At 38.4% G+C, this 23,360-nt stretch overlaps 1 protein-coding gene across 4 annotated transcripts; it reads right to left on the bottom strand.

The window, feature by feature from the left end:
* Positions 1-221: 221 nt before the first annotated feature.
* On the bottom strand, positions 222-23,133 carry NME5 (NME/NM23 family member 5). Of its 4 annotated transcripts, none has more exons than XM_082725602.1 (6): positions 23,019-23,133; positions 21,786-21,960; positions 13,851-14,056; positions 13,062-13,162; positions 5,095-5,213; positions 222-550 (listed from the first exon to the last, which is right to left on the bottom strand). In XM_082725602.1, exons 2-6 carry the CDS (start codon positions 21,912-21,914, stop codon positions 470-472), a joined length of 636 nt encoding a protein of 211 aa, XP_082581728.1. In that variant the 5' UTR covers positions 21,915-21,960; positions 23,019-23,133; the 3' UTR covers positions 222-469. The 4 variants fall into 4 exon arrangements, with proteins under 4 accessions (XP_082581728.1, XP_082581727.1, XP_082581730.1 ...); XM_082725601.1 differs by having other exon boundaries at positions 22,924-23,022; XM_082725604.1 differs by lacking the exon at positions 23,019-23,133 and adding an exon at positions 22,982-23,011.
* Between the last annotated feature and the right edge of the window lie 227 nt (positions 23,134-23,360).

Genomic DNA, 23,360 nt, shown 5'->3' with positions numbered 1-23,360 from the left:
TTCTATATAGTAAACACACCATCAAATGTGTCTTCAGCTACCCTGTCCTAGTGGCATTTCAGTGGCCACTACCTTTGCCTGTGTGTCAAGAGGCCCAGGAATTGAAAGCAGGTTTTTCTTGGCACATAGTCTTTTCATCTTCAGTTGTTTCTAATGTGTCTTATATAAATTAACCGTTCTCCTAACTGGATGCCCATTTATGACCACAAAAAAAACATACATTTGTTTCATTAACATTTTAAATACTTCTAAATAAAATCAATTTTCTTATTAGAGAACAAAAATTATACCCTAAAGCTATATTTTACCTTAGGTAATGCTATCTTATGCATAAAACACAGTCATTTGTTTAAAACATTTCTAAAAACAACTCATTTCGCACATAGTTACTTAAACCCCTTAGGAAGGTTTGTTTTAAAGTAGAAGCATGTCTTTCACAGTAAGATAGTGATTTGTTCTTTGAGGAACTTCAAGGTTCTTCTGCAGACAGATTGTGACACAGCTTGGGCTTGTTGGGATTATTTTTCAGTAGCCAATCAGCTAGCCAATTCTATGGAAAACAGAAAAAAAACTTGTAATAAACATTTAAATACATATACTATAAATTATAAATATATATTATGAATGATATAAATATACACTGTATATACAAACTCACACTATAAGTAGTATAAATATATATCAATTTAAAATTCAGTTTACAGGGGCGCCTGGGTGGCTCAGTGGGTTAAAGCCTCTGCCTTCGGCTCAGGTCATGATCCCAGGGTCCTGGAATCCAGCCCAGCATAGGGCTCTCTGCTCAGTGGGGAGCCTGCTTCCTCCTCTCTCTCTCTCTCTCTCTCTCTCTGCCTGCCTCTCTTCCTACTTGTAATCTCCATCTGTCAAATAAATAAACTGTAAAAAACAAAAAACTGAAACACTAAGTTTTATATTATGCAAGATTGTCAAGTATAGATCCAAATTGGAAAAGAAGTCAAACTATCTCCTTTTACAGTTGACATGATCCTATTTTAAAGAAAATCCCAAGGAAAGCTATTATAACTAATGAATTCAGCAAAGTTGTAGGTTAAAAGATTAACATAAAATCCTTTGTGTTTCTAAACCATAAGAGACTCTTAATCTCACAAAACAAACTGAGGGTTGGGGGAGGGTAGAGAGAGAGTGGTTGGGTTATGGACACTGGGGAAGGTAAGTGCTATGGTGAGTGCTGTGAAGTGTGTAAACCTGGGGATTCACAGACCTGTACCCCTGGGGCTAATAATACATGTTAAAAAAAAAATAAAAATTTTTTAAAAATCTTTTGTGTTTCTATATATCAGCAATAAACAACCCAAAAGGAAAATAAGAAATCATTTCCATCCCAGGAGCATTAAAAAAAAATTTAGGAGTACATTTAACTAACTTGCATACTGAAAACTATAAAATGTTGCTGAAAGAAATTTAAATTCCCGAGTAAATGTAAAGATAACCGGTGTTCATGGATACAAAGACTTAATACTATTTTTTTTCTTTTTTTTAAGGTTTTATTTTTAAGTAATCTCTACACCCAACATGGGGGTCAAACCCACAAACCTGAGATCAAACATCCCATGCTCCACCGACCAAGTCAGCTAGGTACCCTGGAAGACTTAATACTGTTAACATGTCATTACTACCTAAAGTGAGCTACAAATTCAATCTAATCCTTACGAAATTCCCAAAAATGTTTCTGCAAAAATGTTAAAGTCAGTCCTCAAGCTTAATGGAATATCAAGAGGCTCTGAATATACAAAACAATCATGAAAACGAAAAATAAATTTGGAGAATTTTCTGACTTTCTTCTTCCTTTTTTTTTTTTAAAGTTTTTCATTTATTTACATAATCTCTATGCCCAAGGTGGGGCTCACACTTATGACCTCAAGATCAAGAGTCGCATGCTCTTCTGACTGAGCCAGCCAGGCACCCCACCTTTTTTTTTTTTTTTAAGTAAACTCTACACTCAATGTGGGGCTTGAAGCTGTGACCTGGAGCTCAAGAGTCACATGTTCCACTGACTGAGACATCCAGGAGTGCCCTCTCAGCTACTTTTAATCAGAGTATAAATGGTATAACCACTACAAAATTCGGCAATACTTACCAAATTTAAATTTTTTTTTAAGATTTTTATGTATTTATTTGACAGAGAGAAACCACAAGTAGGCAGAGCAGCAGGCAGAGAGAGAGGAGGAAGCAGGCTCCCTGCTGAGCAGAGCACCCAATGTGGGGCTTGATCTCAGAACCCTGAGATCATGACCCGAGCAGAAGGCAGAGGCTTAACCCACTGAACCACCCAGGCACACCCTTACCCAAATTTAAAACGCACACATCAAACACATCAAAACATTCTTTTAAAAAAAAATTATTTTTTTACTAGTATTTCCATTTGTAGGAATTTATTCATAGATATATTGTATACAGACATATGAATGAAGATATTCACTGTTGGCAGTTCATAGTAATAAAAGCATAGAAACAACATAAACTACCATCTATATGTGACTAATTAATAAACTGTAAAACATCAATTCAAGAGAATGCCATGAGCTGTTCTTTTAAAACAGGGCAATTTTGGTTGTGGTGTTATTTAATAATTCATAATATATATTGTGTAAATAAGGTAAAAAGAATTAAATGGCATATTTAGTAGCTAGCATTTGTAAATGTACATGTTTTTAAGTAAAAATATATATGCTTAGGGACACCTGGGTGGCTCAGGTGTGGTTAAGCAGCTGCCTTCGGCTCAGGTCATGATCCCAGCGTCCTGGGATCGAGTCCCACATCGGGCTCCTTGCTCAGCAGGGAGCCTGCTTCTCCCTCTGCCTCTGCCTGCCATTCTGTCTGCCTGTGCTCACTCTCTCCCCCTCTCTCTCTCTGATAAATAAAAAAAAAAAAAAAAAAAAAAAACTTTTATAAAAAAAAAAAATATATATATATATGCTTATATATGTACAGATTTTCTCTGCTGAAAGGATATACAGAGACTGCTAAGAGTGAATGACTCCAGGAAGTATAACTGAATGACTGAGGAACAGAAATAAGAATGAGAGTTATTTTCATGATATATCTTCTTGTAACTTTTGAATTTCATACCATATTTAAATATTGCTTACTAAAAAAACTGTTCTAAATATTACCTACTCAAAAAAATTAATTAGAAAAGCAAGTTAAGGGCAACATGTTTTTAAAAGATTTTATTTATTTATTTGTCAGAGAGATAGAGAGAACATAAGCAGAGGGAGCGGCAGGCAGAGGGAGAAGCAGGCTCCCCACCAAGCAAGGAGCACAATGTGGGACTCAACCCCAGGGCCCTGGGATCATGACCTGAGCCAAAGGCAGATGCCCAACTGACTGAGCCACCCAGGGGTCCCAAGGGCAACATTTTTTTAGATTTTCATGTTTTGAATTATAATTCTACCTTTTATTTTTTTTTATTTTTTATTTTATTAAGTAGGCTCCATGCCCAAGCTGAGACTTCAACTCACAACCCTGAGATTAAGTCATGTGCTCTAGTAGTAAGCCAGTCAGCCACCCCTGTACTTTTTTATCTCTTTCCAAATGATATAATCTCTGTGTGAAAAGCCTTATACTCAAAGATGTTTCTGTTACACTATTTATGATAGCAAACAACTCAAATAGCAAAAGAAGTATGATAAGGGCAATAAAAGAAATCACTTAGCTATTAAAATAATCTCTATAAAATATATATTTAAATATAGTGATATTTATGGGATATATGTTTACATATAGTAATAGAAATAAAAAAATAAAACCTGAGCCAAGAAAAAACAGGACTGGAAAAGACAAAATAATAGCAGTTAATATTTGAGCACATATGCAACAGACACTCTAAGAATTTTACATGCATTCATATCTCTTGGTGTGTGTGTGTGTTTTTAAGTAGGCTCCAGAGGTGTTTGAACTCACAACCCTGAGATGCAGAGCGGAGTTATTATCAAGAGTCAGATGCCTAAACATTAAGCCACCCAAGTGCCCTCACATAGATTTATACATTTAATCCTAACAATACTCCTACTACATAGGCAGGTACTAATCTATTTGCATTTTACTGATGAGAAAAACTCAGAGGTTAGATGTCTGGAGTCAGAGTTGAATCTAGGCAAGATGACTTCAAAGACCATGTTTAGAAATGGAACCAGGGGTATCTTTTTATCATCTTTATATATTTATTTTAAAAGATTTTATTTATTTATTTGAGTGAGAGAGAGCATGAGCGAGGAGGTCAGAGGGAGAAGCAGACTCCCCATGGAGCGGGGAACCCGATGCGGGACTCGGGGTCCCGGGACTCCAGGATCATGACCTGAGCTGAAGGCAGTCGTCCAACCAACTGAGCCACCCAGGCGCCCCTATCATCTTTATATTTTTCAGTAATATCAGGTTTCCTACTAAGTAAACTATGTTATTGTCACAATGAAAAGGAGTTATTAAAGAAATAATCAGCTAGGGGCACCTAGCTGACTCAAGTCAGTAGAGTGTGTGACTCTTTGTCTCAGGGATCATGAGTTCAAGCGCCACATTGGCCGTAGAGATTACATAATATAAAAAATAATAATAATAATAACCTTATCTTTTGTTTTTGGTAAAAGTGACAAAGTTAGTATGAGAGATTAAATCTTTTGTCTTCCAAAGGGGATTCCCTTTCAGAATGGTAACACAGGCTGGAGATACTATTTTGTCAGGGCTGATATTAAAATAACCTTCCCTGAGGTGACTGGCTGGCTCAGTGGGAAAAATATGCCACTCTCAATCTTGGGGGTTGTGAGTTCAAGCCCCATGGTGGGTATATAGGTTACTTAAAAAAAAAAAATGAATGAAACAAACTTCCTTGATTATCTCTGAGTCTTCAAATGAGTGGGAGTACCAATAAGGAAGAAACAAGGAAGACATTTGGCCCTAGATACCATCCTAGTTCTTCCCACCCAACTATTCTTCCACCTGACTGAGCAATATTGAAGTATCTAGGGATGTAAACAAATACGTCTTCTGTGAAAAAAATACAATGTTTTAAATATGAAAACTATAGATAATTTCTTTATTGTGAATAAAAAGATTTCTTACAAAAGGATCTGCTGGTTTCTCCTTACAAAGTGCTGTGAGTCCTTCAAGCAGAGTTGGTGTTACATATAAATTTAAATAATCCTTAGCAGCTTGTCCAACTGGAATGGGTTCAATAATCACTGCAAATACAAATGTATTCCCATTAAAACTAACACAAATGATGAAATATAATCATTACAAAGAAAGAAATTTTAGTGGCATGCTACTTATAAAGGTTTGTGTTTTGTTTTTTTAACAAAAGGGAAACAGAACTAGATACATAGCATACACAGTGTGTTCAAAAACACACAAGCACACACAGAGAAATAATAAGACCACATAAGACTGGCAAAAAAATATATATCAAAATGCTAAGGTTGGGGCGCCTGGGTGGCTCAGTGGGTTAAGCCTCTGCCTTCAGCTCAGGTTATGATCTCAGGGTCCTGGAATCCAGCCCCACATCGGGCTCTCTTCTTCTTTTTTTTTTTTTTTTAAGATTTTATTTACTTATTTGACAGAGAGAGATCACAAGTAGGCAGAGAGGCAGGTAGAGAAAGAGGAGGAAGCAGGCTCCCCTCTGAGCAAAGAGCCTGATGCGGGACTCAATCTCAGGGTCCTGAGATGGTGACCTGAGCCAAAGGCAGCAGCTTAACCCACTGAGCCACCCAGGTGCCCCCGGCTCTCTTCTTGACAGGGAGCCTGCTTCCCCACCCCTCTACGCCTGCCTTTCTCTCTGCCTACTTGTGATCTCTGTCTGTCAAATAAATAAAGAAAATCTTTTAAAAAAAGCAAAAAAATAAAAAAACCCAAAAAACTCCGCTAAGGTTGATCGTGTATAGGATTCTCCGCTAAGGTTGATCGTGTATAGGATCGTGTATAGGATCGTGTATAGGATTATGTTTTCTACTACATCCTTGTCTGCATTTGCATTTCCATTTTTTTTACAGTAAATATTACAATGGACAATGTCATGAAAAAGAAAAATATGAATGAAGAATTTGAGAGGCAGAGCATACCCTCCCCATAAGAGATGCTTAATCTCAGGAAACAAACTGAGGATTGCTGGGCGTGGGGGAAGGAGGATAGGGGTAGCTGGGTTACGGACATTGGGGAGAACATGTGCTATGGTGAGCACTGTGAATTTGTAAGACCAATGATTCACAGACTTGTACCCCTGAAACAAAGAATACATTATATGTTAATCTAATAAATAAATAAATAAATAAATAAATAAATAAATCTACTTTTAGTGGATCGCTGATCCTTGCCACTTACAAATATATTATATATATATATGAAGAACATGTAAAATCTAGGCAATTAATTCAACAAATTAATTCTTCGCGACATAATGGCAGGCACTTTACAAAGTGGCATAGATACAACAGTGAATAACACATAGTTCTCGCTCCCTTATAAACTACTGAATATACACATAAAAACTGTTTTTGTGTGCCACATTCCTGCTCTTATTTTTCAGGTTTTTAAATAAATTTTTTAAGATCGAGGAAAATTTTAGTCTTATTCAGTCTTATTCAAATACTAATGTGTGTCAACCAGACTTGCAGTACAACAAAGAATTTATTTTATACCAGGAAGAATGTATTTTATAAGTCTTAGTAAGTCTTTTGAGGTTGACCTCATTCAATGGGCAACTTTTTTTTTTCCTTTAAATAGCTTTATTAATAGATGAGTTTTCCAGGGCAAAGGGACTGATCTTTGGAAGAAAGAGGCACTTCCATGGAAGGCAGGGAAATAGACCACTTGCTCATGAGACAAGGGGCCCAAGTGGGATAGAAGGGAGAAGGACAAAAGGAGTGAGCGGGACCTAGCTGACAGACTATTTTCATTTTTATATGTCATCAATGGGCAACTTTTGATAAAGATGAGAATGTGAAGCTGCTGGTCTCATGTCTTCAGATATAAATCATCACTGGCCCAAGGAAACAGAGGTGGGAAGACAGATTTCTGTGTGATTAGTATATGGGCTCAGTCCCAATGAGACAACTAACAATGAGAGAGTCCTTCATCAGTCCTTCATCCTTCATCAGAAAAAGTTAGATGTCTTAAAGGACTTGAGTAAGTTTCCCTTCCTATTAGTTTCATTACAGCACTCTTTTTTGTACTGATCACTGTAATAATTTTGTTTTATTTTGGTTACACAAATATTTGTCATCTGTCTCTTCTACTCTGTAAGTTCCTTGAAAGTTAAGACCACACTGACCATGTTTACTGTAACCTGGACCCAGGCTCTTTCTAATATTTAAAAATGAAAATTGAGAGGTGTCTGGCTAGCTCAGTAGATTAAGCGTCTGCCTTCAGCTCAGGTCATGATCCCAGGGTTCTGGAACTAAGCCCCCTGTCAAGCAGTGTTGGGTTTTCCACTTATCAGGGAATCTGCTTCTCTCCCTCCCTCTGCCCCTCCCCTCGCTTGTGCTCTCTCCCTCTCTCAAATAAATACAATCTTTAAAAAAATAAAAATGAGGGGCACCTGGGTGGCTCAGTGGGTTAAAGCCTCTGCCTTCTGCTCAGGTCATGATCCCAGGGTCCTGGAATTGAGCCCCACATAGGGCTCTCTGCTCAACAGTGAGCCTGCTTCCTCCTCTCTCTCTCTGCCTGCCTCTCTGCCTACTTGTGATCTCTGTCTGTCAAATAAATAAAATCTTTAAAAAAAAATCAAAATAAAGGGGTGCCTGGGTGGCTCAGTGGGTTAAAGCCTCTGCCTTCAGCTCAGGTCATGTTCCCAGGGTCCTGGGATCAAGTCCCATATCGGCCTCTCTGCTCAGCAGGGAGCCTGCTTCCTCCTCTCTCTCTCTGCCTGCCTCTCCATCTACTTGTGATCTCTGTCAAATAAATAAATAACATATTTTTTAAAAATAATAAAAATAAAAATGAAAATTGATTATTGCCATTCCCATCCTTAAAAAGTCATTGGTTCCTCATTGCATTTACAGTCCCACAGGAATCTATACCATGCAATTTCTTTTTTTTTTTTTTTTTAAGATTTTATTTATTTGACAGAGAGAAATCACAAGTAGGCAGAGAGGCAGGCAGAGAGAGAGAGAGAGGAGGAAGCAGGCTCCCTGCTGAGCAGAGAGCCCGATGCGGGGCTCGATCCCAGGACCCTAGAATCATGACCTGAGCCGAAGGCAGAGGCTTTAACCCACTGAGCCACCCAGGCGCCCCTATACCATGCAATTTCTACTTACATCTCCAACCTCATATTTATCTTCCCCTGATCTTTGTTTATACAACGTGTCACATTCTCTCTTGCTCATGACTTGAGACATGCTGTTCAATATGCTAGAATGTTCTTCCCTGGATCTCATGTCACTTTGTCAGTTGGGCCTTTCTTATCATAGTTTCTTATAATACCCTAAAATTGCTTTGAATAGCACTTACCATATAGTAACTAATTATACAGTCATTGTAACTGTGCAATTATTTGGGTAATTATTGTTTAATGGCTATCTTCTGAACATTAGATGTAAACTCCAAGGGAGAAGGGACCTCATCTATTTTTTGTAATTTTACTAAGAAAATTTATTGAGGCCTATTCACATATAATAAAATTTGCCCACTGAAGTATACAATAAATTTTTAGTGTATGTGTGTGTATGTGCAATCCAGTTTTAGAATACTTTACTACCCCAAAATGTTCCCTTGTGCCTATTTGCAATTTCCCATTCTCACCCCAGCCCTTGGCAAGCACTGAGCTTCTATTTCTAAAAATTTGCCTTTCCTGGATATTTCATATAAACAGATCATGTATGTTGTCTTTTGTGCCTGGACTCTTTCAGCATTGTTTTGAGTTTCGTCCATGCTGTAGAACATGTATCAGTAGTTTTTTTTTTTTTTTTAATTGCTGAATAGTATTCTATAGTATGGCTATCCAAGATTTTGTTTAACCATTAATAGATAGTTGAGTTTCCAGTTTTTGGCTATACTAAATAATGCTGCTATAAACATTCACATGTGTCTTTATGTAGATTTATGTTGTCATTTCTCTTGGATGGGTAAATTCTAAGAGGAGCGGAAATGCAACAGAGTTACATGGTAAGCATATGTTTAACATTCTAAAAAACCACGAACTGTTTTCCAAAGTGGCTTTATCATTTTACAATAATGTGTGAGGATCCCAGTATCTCTTTATCCTTGCCATTGATTATAATTCATTGTAGTGGGTATGCAGTGGTATTTCACTGTGATTTTAATTTGCATTTCCCCAGTGATTATGTTTTAACAATTTCTCATGTGCTCATTAGCCATTTGTGTATCTTTTATGAAATGCTTATTCAAATCTTTTGCCTGCTTTTTAATTGTTTGCCTTTTTAAAATTGAATTAATTATAAGAGTTCTTTATAAATCCTATAAAAGTCCTTTATTTTATATGATTTGCAAATATTTCCTACCAGTCTGTGGCTAATCTTTTCAATATTTTTAATGATGGCTTTTGAAATATAAAAACTTTTTATTTTGATGTAGTCTAACTTACCAATATTATCTTTTATTCATCTCGCTTTTGATATCATATGCATACCCTTTGTCCAACTCAAGATCATGAAGATTTTCCATGTTTTCTTCTAGCTATTTTTAGCTCTCATGTTTAGGTCTATGATCCATTGTTGCTACGTTTTGTATGGGGGTGTGAAACAAGGATCTATGTTCTTTCTCTCTTTTTACATGTGGACATTCAGTTGTCCTAGCACTATTTGTTGACAAGACTACCCTTTCTCCATCAAATTGTCTAGGCACTTTTGTTGAAAGTCAACTGACTATAAATGTAAGGATTTATTTCTAGATTCTCAATTGTGTTTCATTGATCTATATGTCTAGTACTATACTGTCTTAATTACTGTGGTCTCATAGTAAATTTTGAAATAAGATTAGTGGAAGTTCTCCAACCTATTTCTTCATTTTAAAAATTGTTTTACCTTGCCTAAATCTATTGCAATTTCAGATAAATTTTAGAATCAGCTTGCCAACTTCTACATAAAAGAATGTATGGATTTTGATAGGAAGTGCATTAAATTAATTGATCAATTCGGAGAGAACCACCATCCTGACAATACTGACTGTTCTGATCCATCAACATGGGACTGGGACAACTATTTATTTTATTTTATTTTATTTTATTTTTTATTTATTTATTTGAGAGAGCAACAGTGAAAGAGAGCATGAGCGAGGAGAAGGTGAGAAGAGAAGCAGACTCCCCATGGAGCTGGGAGCCCGATGCGGGACTCCATCCCAGGACTCCGGGATCATGACCTGAGCTGAAGGCAGTCACTTAACCGACTGAGACACCCAGGCACCCCTGGGACAACTATTTATTTTAGATAGCCTTTCAGTTCTCTCAGTAATGTTTTATGCCTTTCAGTGTATAAGAATTGTACTTCTTTTGTTAAAATATTCATCTTTGTATTTCTGGCACATAGTAGGCAATTCAATAAATTTGTTGAAGGAATAAAATATAGCAAAGCTTTGAATTAGCCATCTCTTTTGAAAGGGAGAGGTAAGGGTGCTACATTTTTCAAGGGTTAGGAACTCTAAATATCTTTGTGACTTTTTTGAGTGAAACATCCTATAGGGTTTTACACTTAGTTCTTGACTGACCTCTAAGCAAGAGAGAGCTCATATCCTAAACTGTGAGAATTTACTCAAAAAACTTTATATTATCATAGTAGAAGATCTGCAGTGTGGTAGGTAATTAATCATTTATATTTATCCCACAACTTCTGCTTCTCAAATGTCTAATTATGTCTCTTAAACTCATGTCTAGAAGACAAATCAATAGGTAAAAGCAAAGGTAATCTAAGAGAATAGCTTAGGTATATAACCCTATGAGTAAGAAAAGCTTCTAAAACAAAACAAAACAAACGAACAAAAACTAGAGAAAATAAAACAGTAATAGCAGTTAATAGTGGAGCACATATGCACCAAACACTCTAAGAATTTTACATGCATTTATATATTCACCCTAACAATATCCCTAGCTAGACAGGCACTACTAATATTTGTATTTTACTGATGAGAAGAGAAAAAAACAGAAAGAAGTTAGATGTCTGGAGTCAGAGGAAAAATATAATTCACTAAGAGGACTAAATCTAAAGTACTATCACATTAAAAACACATTTCATGTTTGAGATGTACTTTAAAATAATATGGAAGCATTAGAAATAGAAGCAGAGGTTATAGATGATATAATAGGACTGATCACAATTATTTAAGTTGGGTGATAGGTTCATCAGGAGTATATTATACTATTCTGTCTACTTTTGATTACATTTGAAATTTCCACAATAAACAATTCTAAAGAAAATCTAGTGGAAGGGATAGGTGATAGAAATAAGATCAATAATGGGGCGCCTGGGTGGCTCAGTGGGTTAAAGCCTCTGCCTTCGGCTCAGGTCATGATCCCAGGGTCCTGGGATTGAGCCCCGCTTTGGGCTCTCTGCTCAGTGGGGAGCCTGCTTCCTCTTCTCTCTGACTGCCTCTCTGCCTACTTGTAATCTCTGTCTGTCAAATAAATAAATAAAATTAAAAAAAAAAAAGAAATTAGATCAGTACAAATAAAATATTTAAGTAGGTAAATCCTTTTGTGTACAAATAGCTATAAAACAGTTTTTGTGGGGTACCTGGCTAGCTAGGTGGGTGGAGCATGCAACTCTTGATCTTAGGTTCATGACTTCAAGCCCCATGCTGGGTACAAAGATTACTTAAAATTTTTTAAATGAAAAATTAAAAAAAAAAAAACTTTAAATCAGTTTTTTAAAAAACAAAACAAAACTCAGTTTTTATTTAAGAATCAGGACTTTTGGGGGCACCTGAGTGGGTTAAAGCCTCTGCCTTCAGCTGGGGTCATGATCCCAGGGTCCTGGGATCGAGCCCTGTGTCAGGCTCTCTAGAGGCTTGGCAGGCAGTCTGCTTCCCCCACACCTCTCTCTGCCTGCCTCTCTTCCTGCTTGTGATCTGTCTGTCAAATAAATAAATAAAATCTTTTAAAAAAAAAAATAAAGAATCAGGATTTTTAGGGGTGCCTCGGTGGCTCAGTCTGTTAATCATCTGCCTTCAGCTCAGGTCATGATCTGGGAGTCCTGGGATAAGCCCCATTTTGGCAGGCTTCCCACTCAGCGGGGAGTCTGCTTCTCCCTCCTTCTCCGCTCTTGCTCTCTCTCTGTCCTCCCCTCTCTTCCTCCAGGCTCATGTTCTCTCTCTCAATAAATAAAATCTTAAAAAAAACAAAAAAAAAAATCAGGACTTTTAAATCTCCAAGACAGATTTCAGTTTTCTTTGAATAAGTCATCAGTAGAAAATACTGAAGAATAGGCCTAAATGACTCAAAAGAAAAATAACAGGCCAAAAAAAAAAAAAAAAAAAAAATTCAAAGCTTCCCAATGCTTTGCATCTTTTTCTTTACATCAGAAATCACCAAATTTTCTTCTGGATCTAAAAATATTGATAACAAACTAGAAACCTCAATGCTGTTCCTTACTATGCCCAGTTCTAAAAGGTTTATGACTTCCATAACAGGATGGAAACAAAAAACCAGTCTGAGACCTACGAATTTCATAACTGCGTAAGCATTCATTAGGCAAACAGTAAAGTATTAGAAAAAGTGGGAAATCTATCATAATTTCCAAGGGAGAGTCTTTTTTTCATGGGTAACAAACTTTACTGGTACATTAGGGAGCACCTAAGGAATTGCAACAAAGGAGAAGAGAAACCCTAAACATGGCTAGTCTAAGAGAAAAGAAAGAAAAAAGTAAACTCCTCTCAACAGATGCCCTACAGGACACAAGTTAGTTCTAAGGAAAATAATGAATTTTCCATTCTTGGCCTCAAGTTTGTAAGTAACTGTAACTTCAAAATATGACAAAATATACTGGAGAAAAACCCTGTTATCTTCCTTCCCAGGTGCATCACCCAAATAAAAGAAAAAGCAAACAATAGTGAGAAGCACTTAACTAAATTACTCATCAGCAACTCACCTTCAGGAAACATGAATCGAATTTCTCTTTCTGCTGCAGCAAAATCATTGCTCCCATGAAGTGCATTCCTTAGGTCATCTGTGCCATAAATTGCCCTTAGGCTAAAAGTAAGTTAGAGATGATGACCATTCAGTGTGATATCCTTTCCTTACTCTTTACATATGCATTCTACTTAGGAATTTTACAAAAGCATTGCCACTTCTCACATGTGGAGGTTTTAATCTATTTTGAATTTTAGCTTAAATCTACCTAGATGAGGGTCAAATATATTTAAATCTGCAATAGGATACACCGGGAAATAGGAGTTCTCTGGGTGAAGAAGAGGTGTTGTTTTGTGAGAAGTGAAAAGGCAAAGTATATTAAAAAATGCAAGAATTCAATGTCCTTGCATTTCCAAACTTTAATGATAATGCTAAAAATCTGTTTCTCTGGCCTTCTATAAACAATATTATTTTAAAAAGCCATGCCAATATTCTTATGAAAAATCCTACTTAGGTGGCATTTTAATTCAAGGAGGAGAAGAATTAGTCTAATCAAATACAAATCAACATTCCCTGAGACCTTTTGGGGTATTTGCTATTAAGATGGACACTTAAATAGCTAAAACGTAAAACTGACCCCACCCCATCCCAACCAAAAAATACAAAAAAGTTGTCTTAGGAAAATTTCAACTGTAAAGATATTCTTATTACAATGAAAAATCACTTTTGGTGTTGTTGTTGTTGTTGTAGTTGTTGTTTTCTTCTCATTTTTATACTTGGATTCCACTTTTCCCCCTAGGAAAGTTACCTGTCTGGGTGAGTCTCTTTAGCTACTAAGGTATTACTTGGTCCCAAAAGTTCTTTCCAGTAAGAGATGGCTTTATGTCTAGCTAATATCATGACAACAAGTGGTCCAGAACTCATGTAAGCTGTTAAATTGGGGAAAAACATCTTCCCATATTGTTCCACATAAAAGTTACTACAGTGCTCAGGGCTGAGATGCAGTTTTCTTCTCTATAAGAGAAACAAAGTCAACAAAAGTATTTCAAATGACAGTTCAGTAATAAGTCATTAAATAATTAATAACTTGAAATTAATACAAATTTGATCTCAATAAAATTGAGATTTTTTTATTATGAAGAAATGAAAAGATAAAGTTAAATGTAGATTATAAATAAACTTCTCAAAGGTATTTAACCAACTGTCATGCACTGTTGATGTGAATATAGACTCATGCAGCCACTGTGGAAACTAGTATGGAGTTTCATCAAAAAACTAAAAATAGAAATACCAAATGATCCAGTAATTCCACTACTGGGTATCTACCCAAAGAAACAAAAGCACTAATTCAAAAAGATATATGCACCCCTACATTTATGGTACCATTATTAACAATAGCTGAGGGGTGCCTGGGTGGCTCAGTCATTGAGCATCTGCTTTCAGCTCAGGGCATGATCCTCAGGTCCTGGGATCAAGCCCCATGTTGGGTTCCCTGCTCAGTGGGAGGCCTGTTTCTCCCTCTTCCAATCCCTCTGCTTGTGTTCCCTTTCTCACTGTCTCTCTCTTCTGTCAAATAAATAAATAAAATCTTGAATAAAAAAAAAAAAAAAAAAACAGTAGCTGAGACATGGAAGCAACCCAAGGATCAATCTACAGATAAGTGGATAAAGATGTGGTATATATATACACAATGGAATATTACCCAGCCATAGAAAGGAATGAGATTTTGCCATTTGTGACACTATGGACAGACCTAGGGGGCATTACAGCAAATGAAATAAGTCAGACAGAGAAAGACAATAACCATGATTTCACTGATATGTGGAATCTAACAAAACGAATGAACAAACTCTTAAACACAGAAAACAGTTGGCAGAGGTAATGTTAGGAGGAGGCAGGGGTGAAAAGATGAAGGGAATTAAGAGGTAGGAACTTCTACTTACAAAATGAGTAGTAAGTCAGAGAGATTAAAAGTACAGCATAGAGAAAAGAGTTAATAATATTGCAATAATGTCGTGGTGCCTGGATGGCTCAGAGGGTTAAAGCCTCTGCTTTCAGCTCAGGTCATGATCTCAGGGTCCTGGGATCAGGCCCCGCATCAGGCTCTCTGCTCAACAGGGAGCCTGCTTCCCCTCTCTCTGCCTGCTTCTCTACTTGTGATCTCTGTCAGATAAATAAACAAAATCTTTGAAAAAAAAATAAATAAATAAAAATTTCATCTGTTATAATGTAAGCCCTTATCACATGCCCCTTAACAAGGAAAGGAAGCCACCTGCTACAGATATGCTGTCTAATGGAGAATAATTATAAAAATTAAGAGCTCCTTTTACACTAAAATTGATGAGGGGTACCTGGGTGGCTCAGTCCCTTAAGTGTTTGACTTCATCTCTAATCATGATCTCAGAGTCCTGGCATCAAGTTCCCCCCACTCTGGCAGGGGTGGGGGTGAGGGTTGACGTTCAGCAGAAAGTCTGCTTCCCCCCACCCTGCTCATTCGGTCTCCCTTTCTCTCTCAAGTAAATAAAATCTTTAAAAATTTTTGATAATGAATCAGTAATTCCATTGTTTTCTTTAAAATTAGGAGAGGGAGCGAGAGCATGGGCACAAGCAAGGGGAGGGCAGGCAGAGGAAGAAGCAGGCTCCCCACTGAGCAAGGAGCTTGAGCTCGACCTTGATGTGGGACTCCACCCTAGGACCCTGGATCATGACCTGAGCTGAAGGCAGAAGCTTAACCCACTGAGCCATCCAGGCATCCCTAAAAATAAAATCTTTTAAAAAATTAGATCAAGTAGGGGTGCCTGGGTGGCTAAATGGGTTAGGCCGCTGCCTTCGGCTGGGGTCAAGGTCTTAGGGTCCTGGAATCGAGCCCCGCATCGGGCTCCCTGCTCAGTGCTGGGACTGCTTCTCTCTCGCCTTCTGCCTGCCTCTCTGCCTGCTTGTGATCTCTGTCTCTCTCTATGTCAAATAAATAAATAAATAAAATCTTTAAAAAAATTAGATCAAGTAAAATTTTTTTGGAATTCAGGTGAATATTTTCACAAAGCTAAGCTGTATCAGAAAGGCAACCATTAGTTTGTAACAAAGGAAATACTGCCACCTATTGAAAGGATGCGTCATTTTTCAGGTTTTCTCTAGAAGCAACAAGAAAGCCTAAGAAATAGACTTCCAACTACAAAAAGCCCATTTTAAAAGTATATGATACAAAGAATATTGTACAATTCCACTTACATGAGATATCTGGAATAGTTAAAGTCAGAGAGACAGAAAAAGCAGAATAGTGGTTCCCAGAGACTGGGAAGAGGGGTAAACAGTTAGTGAGTACTAAAAACAGAGTTTCAGTTCCAGATGATGAAAACGTTCTAGAGATGGATGGTGGTGATGGCTGCACAATAAAGGGAATGTATTTAATACTGCTCAACTATACCCTTAAAAATGGTAAAATTTATGTTGTGTATATTTTTATCACAATTAAAACAAAAAAGAAGCATGCAACATACCAAAACTTTCTTTGGTACGAAATTTACTGCTGACTTGGGAAAGTGTTAAGCATTAGTATTTTTTTTCTAAGATTTTATTTATTTATTTGACAGACAGAGATCACAAGTAGGCAGAGAGGCAGGCAGAGAGAGAGGAGGAAGCAGGCTCCCTGCTGAGCAGAGAGCCTGATGCGGGGCTCGATCCCAGAACTCTGGGATCATGACCTGAGCCAAAGGCAGAGGCTTTAACCCACTGAGCTACCCAGGTGCCCCTAAACATTAGGATTTATGCTAATTAACATTCAAGGACCAGCTACTGCAAAACAGTGCTTGTATCTGTTCTTATAATGAAATTCATATAATCAAGAAAAAGAAATTTGAGAAGTTACAAAACCATCTGATTCAATATAATCCTATTTTTCTATTATTTAAAATTAAGATGTATCAGTATTTGTGATTCTTAGGCATATTTAACATGAACTACTTAAGGTTTTCACTAATTATTTTAAAAAGATGGACTTCTAAAAAAATTTAAATAGAATAGCTTCGTCTTATTTGTATACTTCATTTAATTGTTTTTTTCCCCCAAATGTAATGGGTTGTATACTTACAGGGATAAAATATTCAAAGCACTATAAAAAAGTATATACTGTGGGGGCACCTAGGTGGCTCAGTGGGTTGGGCCTCTGTCTTGGGCTCAGGTTGTGATCTCAGGGTCCTGGGATCGAGCCCCGAATGGGGCGCTCTACTCAGCGGGGAGTCTGCTTCCCCTCTATCTCTCTGCCTACTTGTGATCTCTGTCAAATAAACAAATAAAATCTTTTTTTTTAAGTATATACTGAACAATTACATTCCTATCCCTGTCCTAATCCACCCTGATTTTCCTTGCTCTCCAATAGGCAACCATTTTTTAATTTCCCAGTGTTTCATTTGCAAATACTGGCAAACATGACTATGAATATGTTGCTTTTCTCTATTATAAAAGATTGCTGTACACAGTTCTGTCACCTTTTTTTTTCCATAACAGGACATGGAGAGGTTCCTCTTTTTTCATTTTACAATTAGTTGCAGAGTATTCAATTTTATGGCTTCATCAGTTTATTTAACTAATTCTTTTCTTAAGGTTTTTAAAAAAGATATTTAAGTATTTATTTTTGTGAGAGAGAGAGACCACAAGCAGGGGGAGAGGCAGACAGAGGGAGAAACAGACTTCTTACTCGGCAAGGAGTCAGATGGGAGACTTGATCCCAGGACCTCACCATCATGACCCAAGCTGAAACTTAACTGACTGAGCCACCCAGGTATCCCAAGATTTTTTTTCTCAAGTAATCTTTGCACCCAAGGTGGGACTTGAACTTACAACCCCAAGATCAAGAGATACATGCTCAACCAACTGAGCCACTCAGGAGTCCTTATTCAAACCATCTCTGAATGCTAGGTTGTTTTCAATCTTTTGCTCAAAAATGAATAATGCTCTGGGTGACAGACATTAAGAAGGGCATGTGATATAATGAACACTGGGTATTACATAAAAGTGATGAATCACTGACCTCTACCTCCTCTGAAACCAATAATACATTCTATGTTAATTAATTGAATTTAAATTTTTAAAGGTGGAAAAAAATGCTGCAAAAAATAATCTGTATATATGACACTTCATAATACATGGGTCACAGGAGGAATTCCATCATTAGAATTGCTGAGTTAGGGGCACCTGGGTGGTTCAGTTAAAGCTTCTGCCTTTGGCTCAGGTCATGATCCCAGAGTCCTGTGATGGAGCCTGCATTGGGCTCTCTGCTCAGCAGGGAGCCTGCTTCCCCCACCCTCCTCTCTGCCTACTTGTGATCTCTACCTGATAAATAAAATCTTAAAAAAAAAAATTGCTGAGTCAAAGGGTAGATGCATTTATAATACTGCTTGATAACTGCAAGATTCCCTTCCATAGGGGTTTACCTTTATGATTTTGCTAGATAGTATTTTAGTGTTTGGGTTTTTTTAAAGATTTTATGTTTAAGCAATCTCTACACCAAATGTGGAGCTTGAACTCACAACCCTAAGATCAGGAGTTGCATGCTCCACCAACTGAGCCAGCCAGGCACACCTTAGTGTTGTTTCATTTTCTTTAAATTTTTCTTTTTCTTTCTTTTTTTTTTTTTTTTTTAAAGATAGATGTATGTATGTATGTATTTCTATGACAGAGACAGAGAGAAAGAGAGGGGTTATATGACAGAAACAGACAGAGAGAGAGGGAACACAAGCAGACCTCCCCCTCAGCTGGGAAGGAGTCCAATGGGGGATGGGGGGAGGTAATCCCAGGACCCTGGGATCATGACCCCAGCCAAAGACAGATGCCCTACCAACTGTGCCACCCAAGCAACCCTGTTCTACCCATTTTCAATGGATTTTTAAAATCTTTTTCTAGGAACTCTTTATATATTTAAAGGAGATTAGCCCTTTGTGTTATGAATTGAGAATCTTTCCATGTTTGTCATGTGCTTTCACATTTTAACTTTATGATATTTACTTGGCTATGCTAAGTTTTTTATGTTTACAGACTTGTCAACCTTTTCTTTTATGGCTCCGAGATGATAAGTCACAGTAAAAAACAGCTGTCCCACTCCAAGAATAAAAGAAATTCATGCACCTTTTCTTCTACAATTTATATCATTTTTTCCTTTTTTTAAGTATTAAAGATTTTATTTATTTATTTGTCAGAGCAAGAGAGAGTGTGTGAGCACACAAGCAGGCACAGTGGCAGGCAGAGGCAGAGAGAGAAGCAGGCTCCCTGCCGAGCAAGAAGCCCAATGCAGGCCTTGATCCCAGGACCCTGGGATCATGACCTGAGCAGAAGCAGAGGCTTAACCGACTGAGCCACCCAGGTGACCCTAGAATGTATATCATTTAATTTAAAAATATTTAAATCTTAGATCTATTTGGAGTTTACCCTGATTAAGGGTAAAAATCCTAGCAATATTAATTAAAGGGGCACCTGGGTGGCTCAGTTGGTTAGGCACCTGCCTTCAGCTCAGGTCATGAGGCTCAGGTCCTGGGGCTCTAGCCTCGAATTGGGCTCTCTGCTCAGCAGGAAGCCTGCTTCTCCCTCTCGCACTTCCCTGCTGTGTTCCCTCTCTCACTGTCTTTCTCCCTCTGTCAAATAAATAAATATAATATTTTTTAAATCTTATAATCTTTTTAAAAACTTATTAAAATGTTCTTTATCTGAGTCTTTTAAATATTTCATTATACATTCCTGCACTACTTCCTTAAACTTTCTTGTTATCATTCTTACTCTGAGCCTTTACCTATCCTTCTAAGTTCAGCTGAAATCCCTTATTTTTCCTGAAGACAAAGTTTTTTTTTCTTTTTATTTATTTTTGAGAGAGAGAGAGAGAGGAAGAGAGGGAGAGAGAAAATGTGAGCAGGAGGAAGGGGCAGAGGGAGAGGGAGAAGCAGACTCCCTGCTGAACAGGGAGCCCAATTCTGAACTTGATCCCAGGACCCTGAGACCATGACACTTAACCAACTGACCCACCCAGGCACCCCCGTTTTCTTTTTAAAAACACTGACAAAATAGACAATATGACACTATACAAATATGAGAATGAAAAACCCTGTAATTTCAAATAGGGATGATACAAAAAGTATTTATAATATTTCATTATATTTGATAATCTTTAACAAGGCTCTTTTTACATACATTTTCAAACCTCTACCAACTGCAGAATAAGGCTTTAAAACATTAAATGTTTTTAGTAATTGAAAAATAATACCAACAGTCTAAAGTCCATCAGTTGAGGAACAAGTAAATTGTCATTCATTCAGAGGGGAATATTACACAGAACCGAAGAAGAATGAGAGCAATTCAGCCATACATACTAACATGGAATGCTATCAGAGCAACTCTGTAAAGAAGTCAAGGGAAGAGGACTGTCCTGTTTCATGGGGGAGGAAATGTTTGTAAATACTTAGAAAAATCCTGCAAAGGGGCGCCTGGGTGGCTCAGAGGGTTAAAGACTCTGCCTTCCACCTGGGTCATGATCCTAGGGTCCTGGGATCAAGCGCTGCATCAGGTTCTCTGCTCAGGAGGGAGCCTGCTTCCCCCACCCCCTGCCCCCTGCCTGCCTCTCTGCCTACTTGTGATCTCTGTCTGTCAAGTAAATAAATAAAATCTTAAAAAAAAATCCTCTAAGAACAGAAAGCATTAAGAAGATGCCTTTCCTTGGAGACTGAGACTTGAGTGTTAGAGCAGAGGGAGAAAAGGAATTTTAATTCTCATTTTATATCCTTTTGAAGTATGAAAAAAATTAAAACTAACACATATAACTTTTACACTTTAAAATTAAAATAAGGGGGCGCCTGGGTGGCTCAGTGGGTTAAGCCGCTGCCTTCGGCTCAGGTCATGATCTCAGGGTCCTGGGATCGAGTCCCACATCGGGCTCTCTGCTCAGCAGGGGCCCTGCTTCCCTTCCTTCTCTCTCTGCCTGCCTCTCTGCCTACTGTGATCTCTCTCTGTCAAATAAATAAATAAAATCTTAAAAAAAATAAAAAAATAAAATTAAATTAAAATAAGGGATGCCTGGATGGTTCAGTGGGTTAAGCAGCTGCCCTTGGCTCAGGTCATGATCCTGGGGTCCTGGGATAGAGTCCCACATCTGGCTCCCTATTCTGCAGGAAGCCTGCTTCCTGTCTGCTGCTCACCCTGCTTGTTCTCACCCTGACACATAAATAAAATCTTAAAAAATAAATACATAAAGTTATAATAAACCTAAGTTTAGTACTCAGTACTAAGACACTAAATAGGTTAACATATTTAAGCATTTAAAAAATTTTTTTTAATATTTTATTTATTTGACAGACAGAAATCACAAGTAGGCAGAGACGCAGGCAGAGAGAGGAGGAAGCAGGCTCCCCAGTGAACAGAGAGCCCGATGTGGGGCTAGATCTCAGGACCCTGGGATCATGACCTGAGCTGAAGGCAGAGGCTTAAAACCACTGAGCCACCCAGGTGCCCCTAAAAAAAAATTTTTTTTTAAGAGATTTATTTGACAGAGACAGAGAGAGAGAGAACACAAGAGAGGGAGTGGGAAAGGGAGAAACAGGGTCCCTGCTTAGCAGGGAGCCCCAATGCAGCCAGATCCCAAGACTTGGTATCACTACCTGAGCCTAAGGCAGATGCCCAACCACTAAACTACCCAAGCGCCCCCATTTTTTTTTTTCTTAATGAGCAAAGAGAGAAAAAGAAACATGATCATCATGCCCTGAGTTACCTGAACAATGGTGAATCCAGATCTGAGAATGATATCTTGTATCTCCTCCTCTTTGTCCACAATATCCGGTTTGATAATAGCCAGAGTTTTTTCTACATATATCTGAGGTGGGGGCATTGACATCTCCATTCTGTCTTTTCAGGGTACAATTTAGTAGATTCTCTACAGGTATCAACTGCAACGACATGCATCGTCCCACCCCAAATTTAATGTAACCATGATTAAAAACAATATTACTAGGCGCTTGGGGCGCCTGAGTGGCTCAGTGGGTTAAAGCCTCTGCCTTCGGCTCAGGTCGTGATCCCAGAGTCCTGGGATGGAGCTCTGTATCGGGCTCTCTGCTCAGTGGGGAGCCTGGTTTCCCCTTTCTCTCTCTGCCTGCCTCTCTGCCTACTTGTGATCTCTGTCTGTCAAATGAATAAATAAAATATTTTAAAAATATATATTACTAGGCGCTTGATGTTATTAACTTATAGTTACAAACTGCCGAATCTTTTTCTATGAGCAGTGTCTCAATAATATCACTTCTGAGTGCCTGGCTGGCTCAGTCCAAGGAGCACGTAACTCTTGACCTCTGGGTCTCCTGGGTTTGAGCCCCAGGTTAGGGGTTAGGTTTTAGGTTCATAAATGAACTTTAAGAACAACATAATTTCTACTCTATGTCTTTTTTTTTTTTTTTTTTTTAAGATTTTATTTATTTGATAGGCAGAGATCACAAGCAGGCAGAGAGAGAGGAGGAAGCAGGCTTCCTGTGGAACAGAGAGCCCGATGTGGGGGCTTGATCCCTATGTCTTTTTTTTTTTTTTCCCCTTAAGATATTTATTTGCCAGAGAGACACACAGTGAGACACGGAACACAAGCATGGGTGTGGGAAAAGGAAAAGCGGACTCTCCCCTGAGCCCAGAGCCTGGGATTGTGACCTGAACCCAAGGCAGATGCTTAAGGACTGGGCCACCCAGGCGCCCCTCTACTCTACCTCTAATTCGTGCCCTTGGTTTTCCTAAGCGCTCTCACTGAGGTCCAGAGGCCAAGGGGTAGTCTGAAGGTCTTGAAGACCGGGTGAGCCTCTCTGCAGCAACTCTCCACCCAGGGCAGGTAAGCCGCCTCCGGTCCCCGCCCCTCCTGGAAGTCCACACACAGGATCAGGCCTGGTTAGAAAGCAGGAACCCCAGGTCCCCGGGCCTTTCCAGGCTCACTCGCAGTCCCGAGTACAGCCCTCACTTGCGCACTCACCCCCAAGCCAACTGCTGCCCGGCTACCGCCGCTTGTTGCTAGGAGACCAAAAGCACAGTTCAGGGACGGCGGCTGCAGAGGGCCAATCCCAGCACAGTGCGTAACAGACTCTGGGTAGTTCTTTTTAATCAAGGGAAGGAGCAAGCCTACACCTGTCTTTATTCCCCCTGCCAATCTTCGAGCACTAGACATTTTCCAACATTTTCATCTTATTTTACCCTCCTAGCCATTTAAAGGACAATTAAATTATATCTTTATAAATAATGAGACAAATTGTAGACACTTTCCCCTCATCCCCCACCATCCCGTTTCAGATAGCATATATAAGAAACCACGTCAAGG

The sequence above is a fragment of the Mustela nivalis genome, assembly GCF_964662115.1.
Source record: "Mustela nivalis genome assembly, chromosome: 3".
Taxonomy (NCBI): domain Eukaryota; kingdom Metazoa; phylum Chordata; class Mammalia; order Carnivora; family Mustelidae; genus Mustela; species Mustela nivalis.
This window is presented reverse-complemented; position numbering and strand designations above follow the sequence as displayed.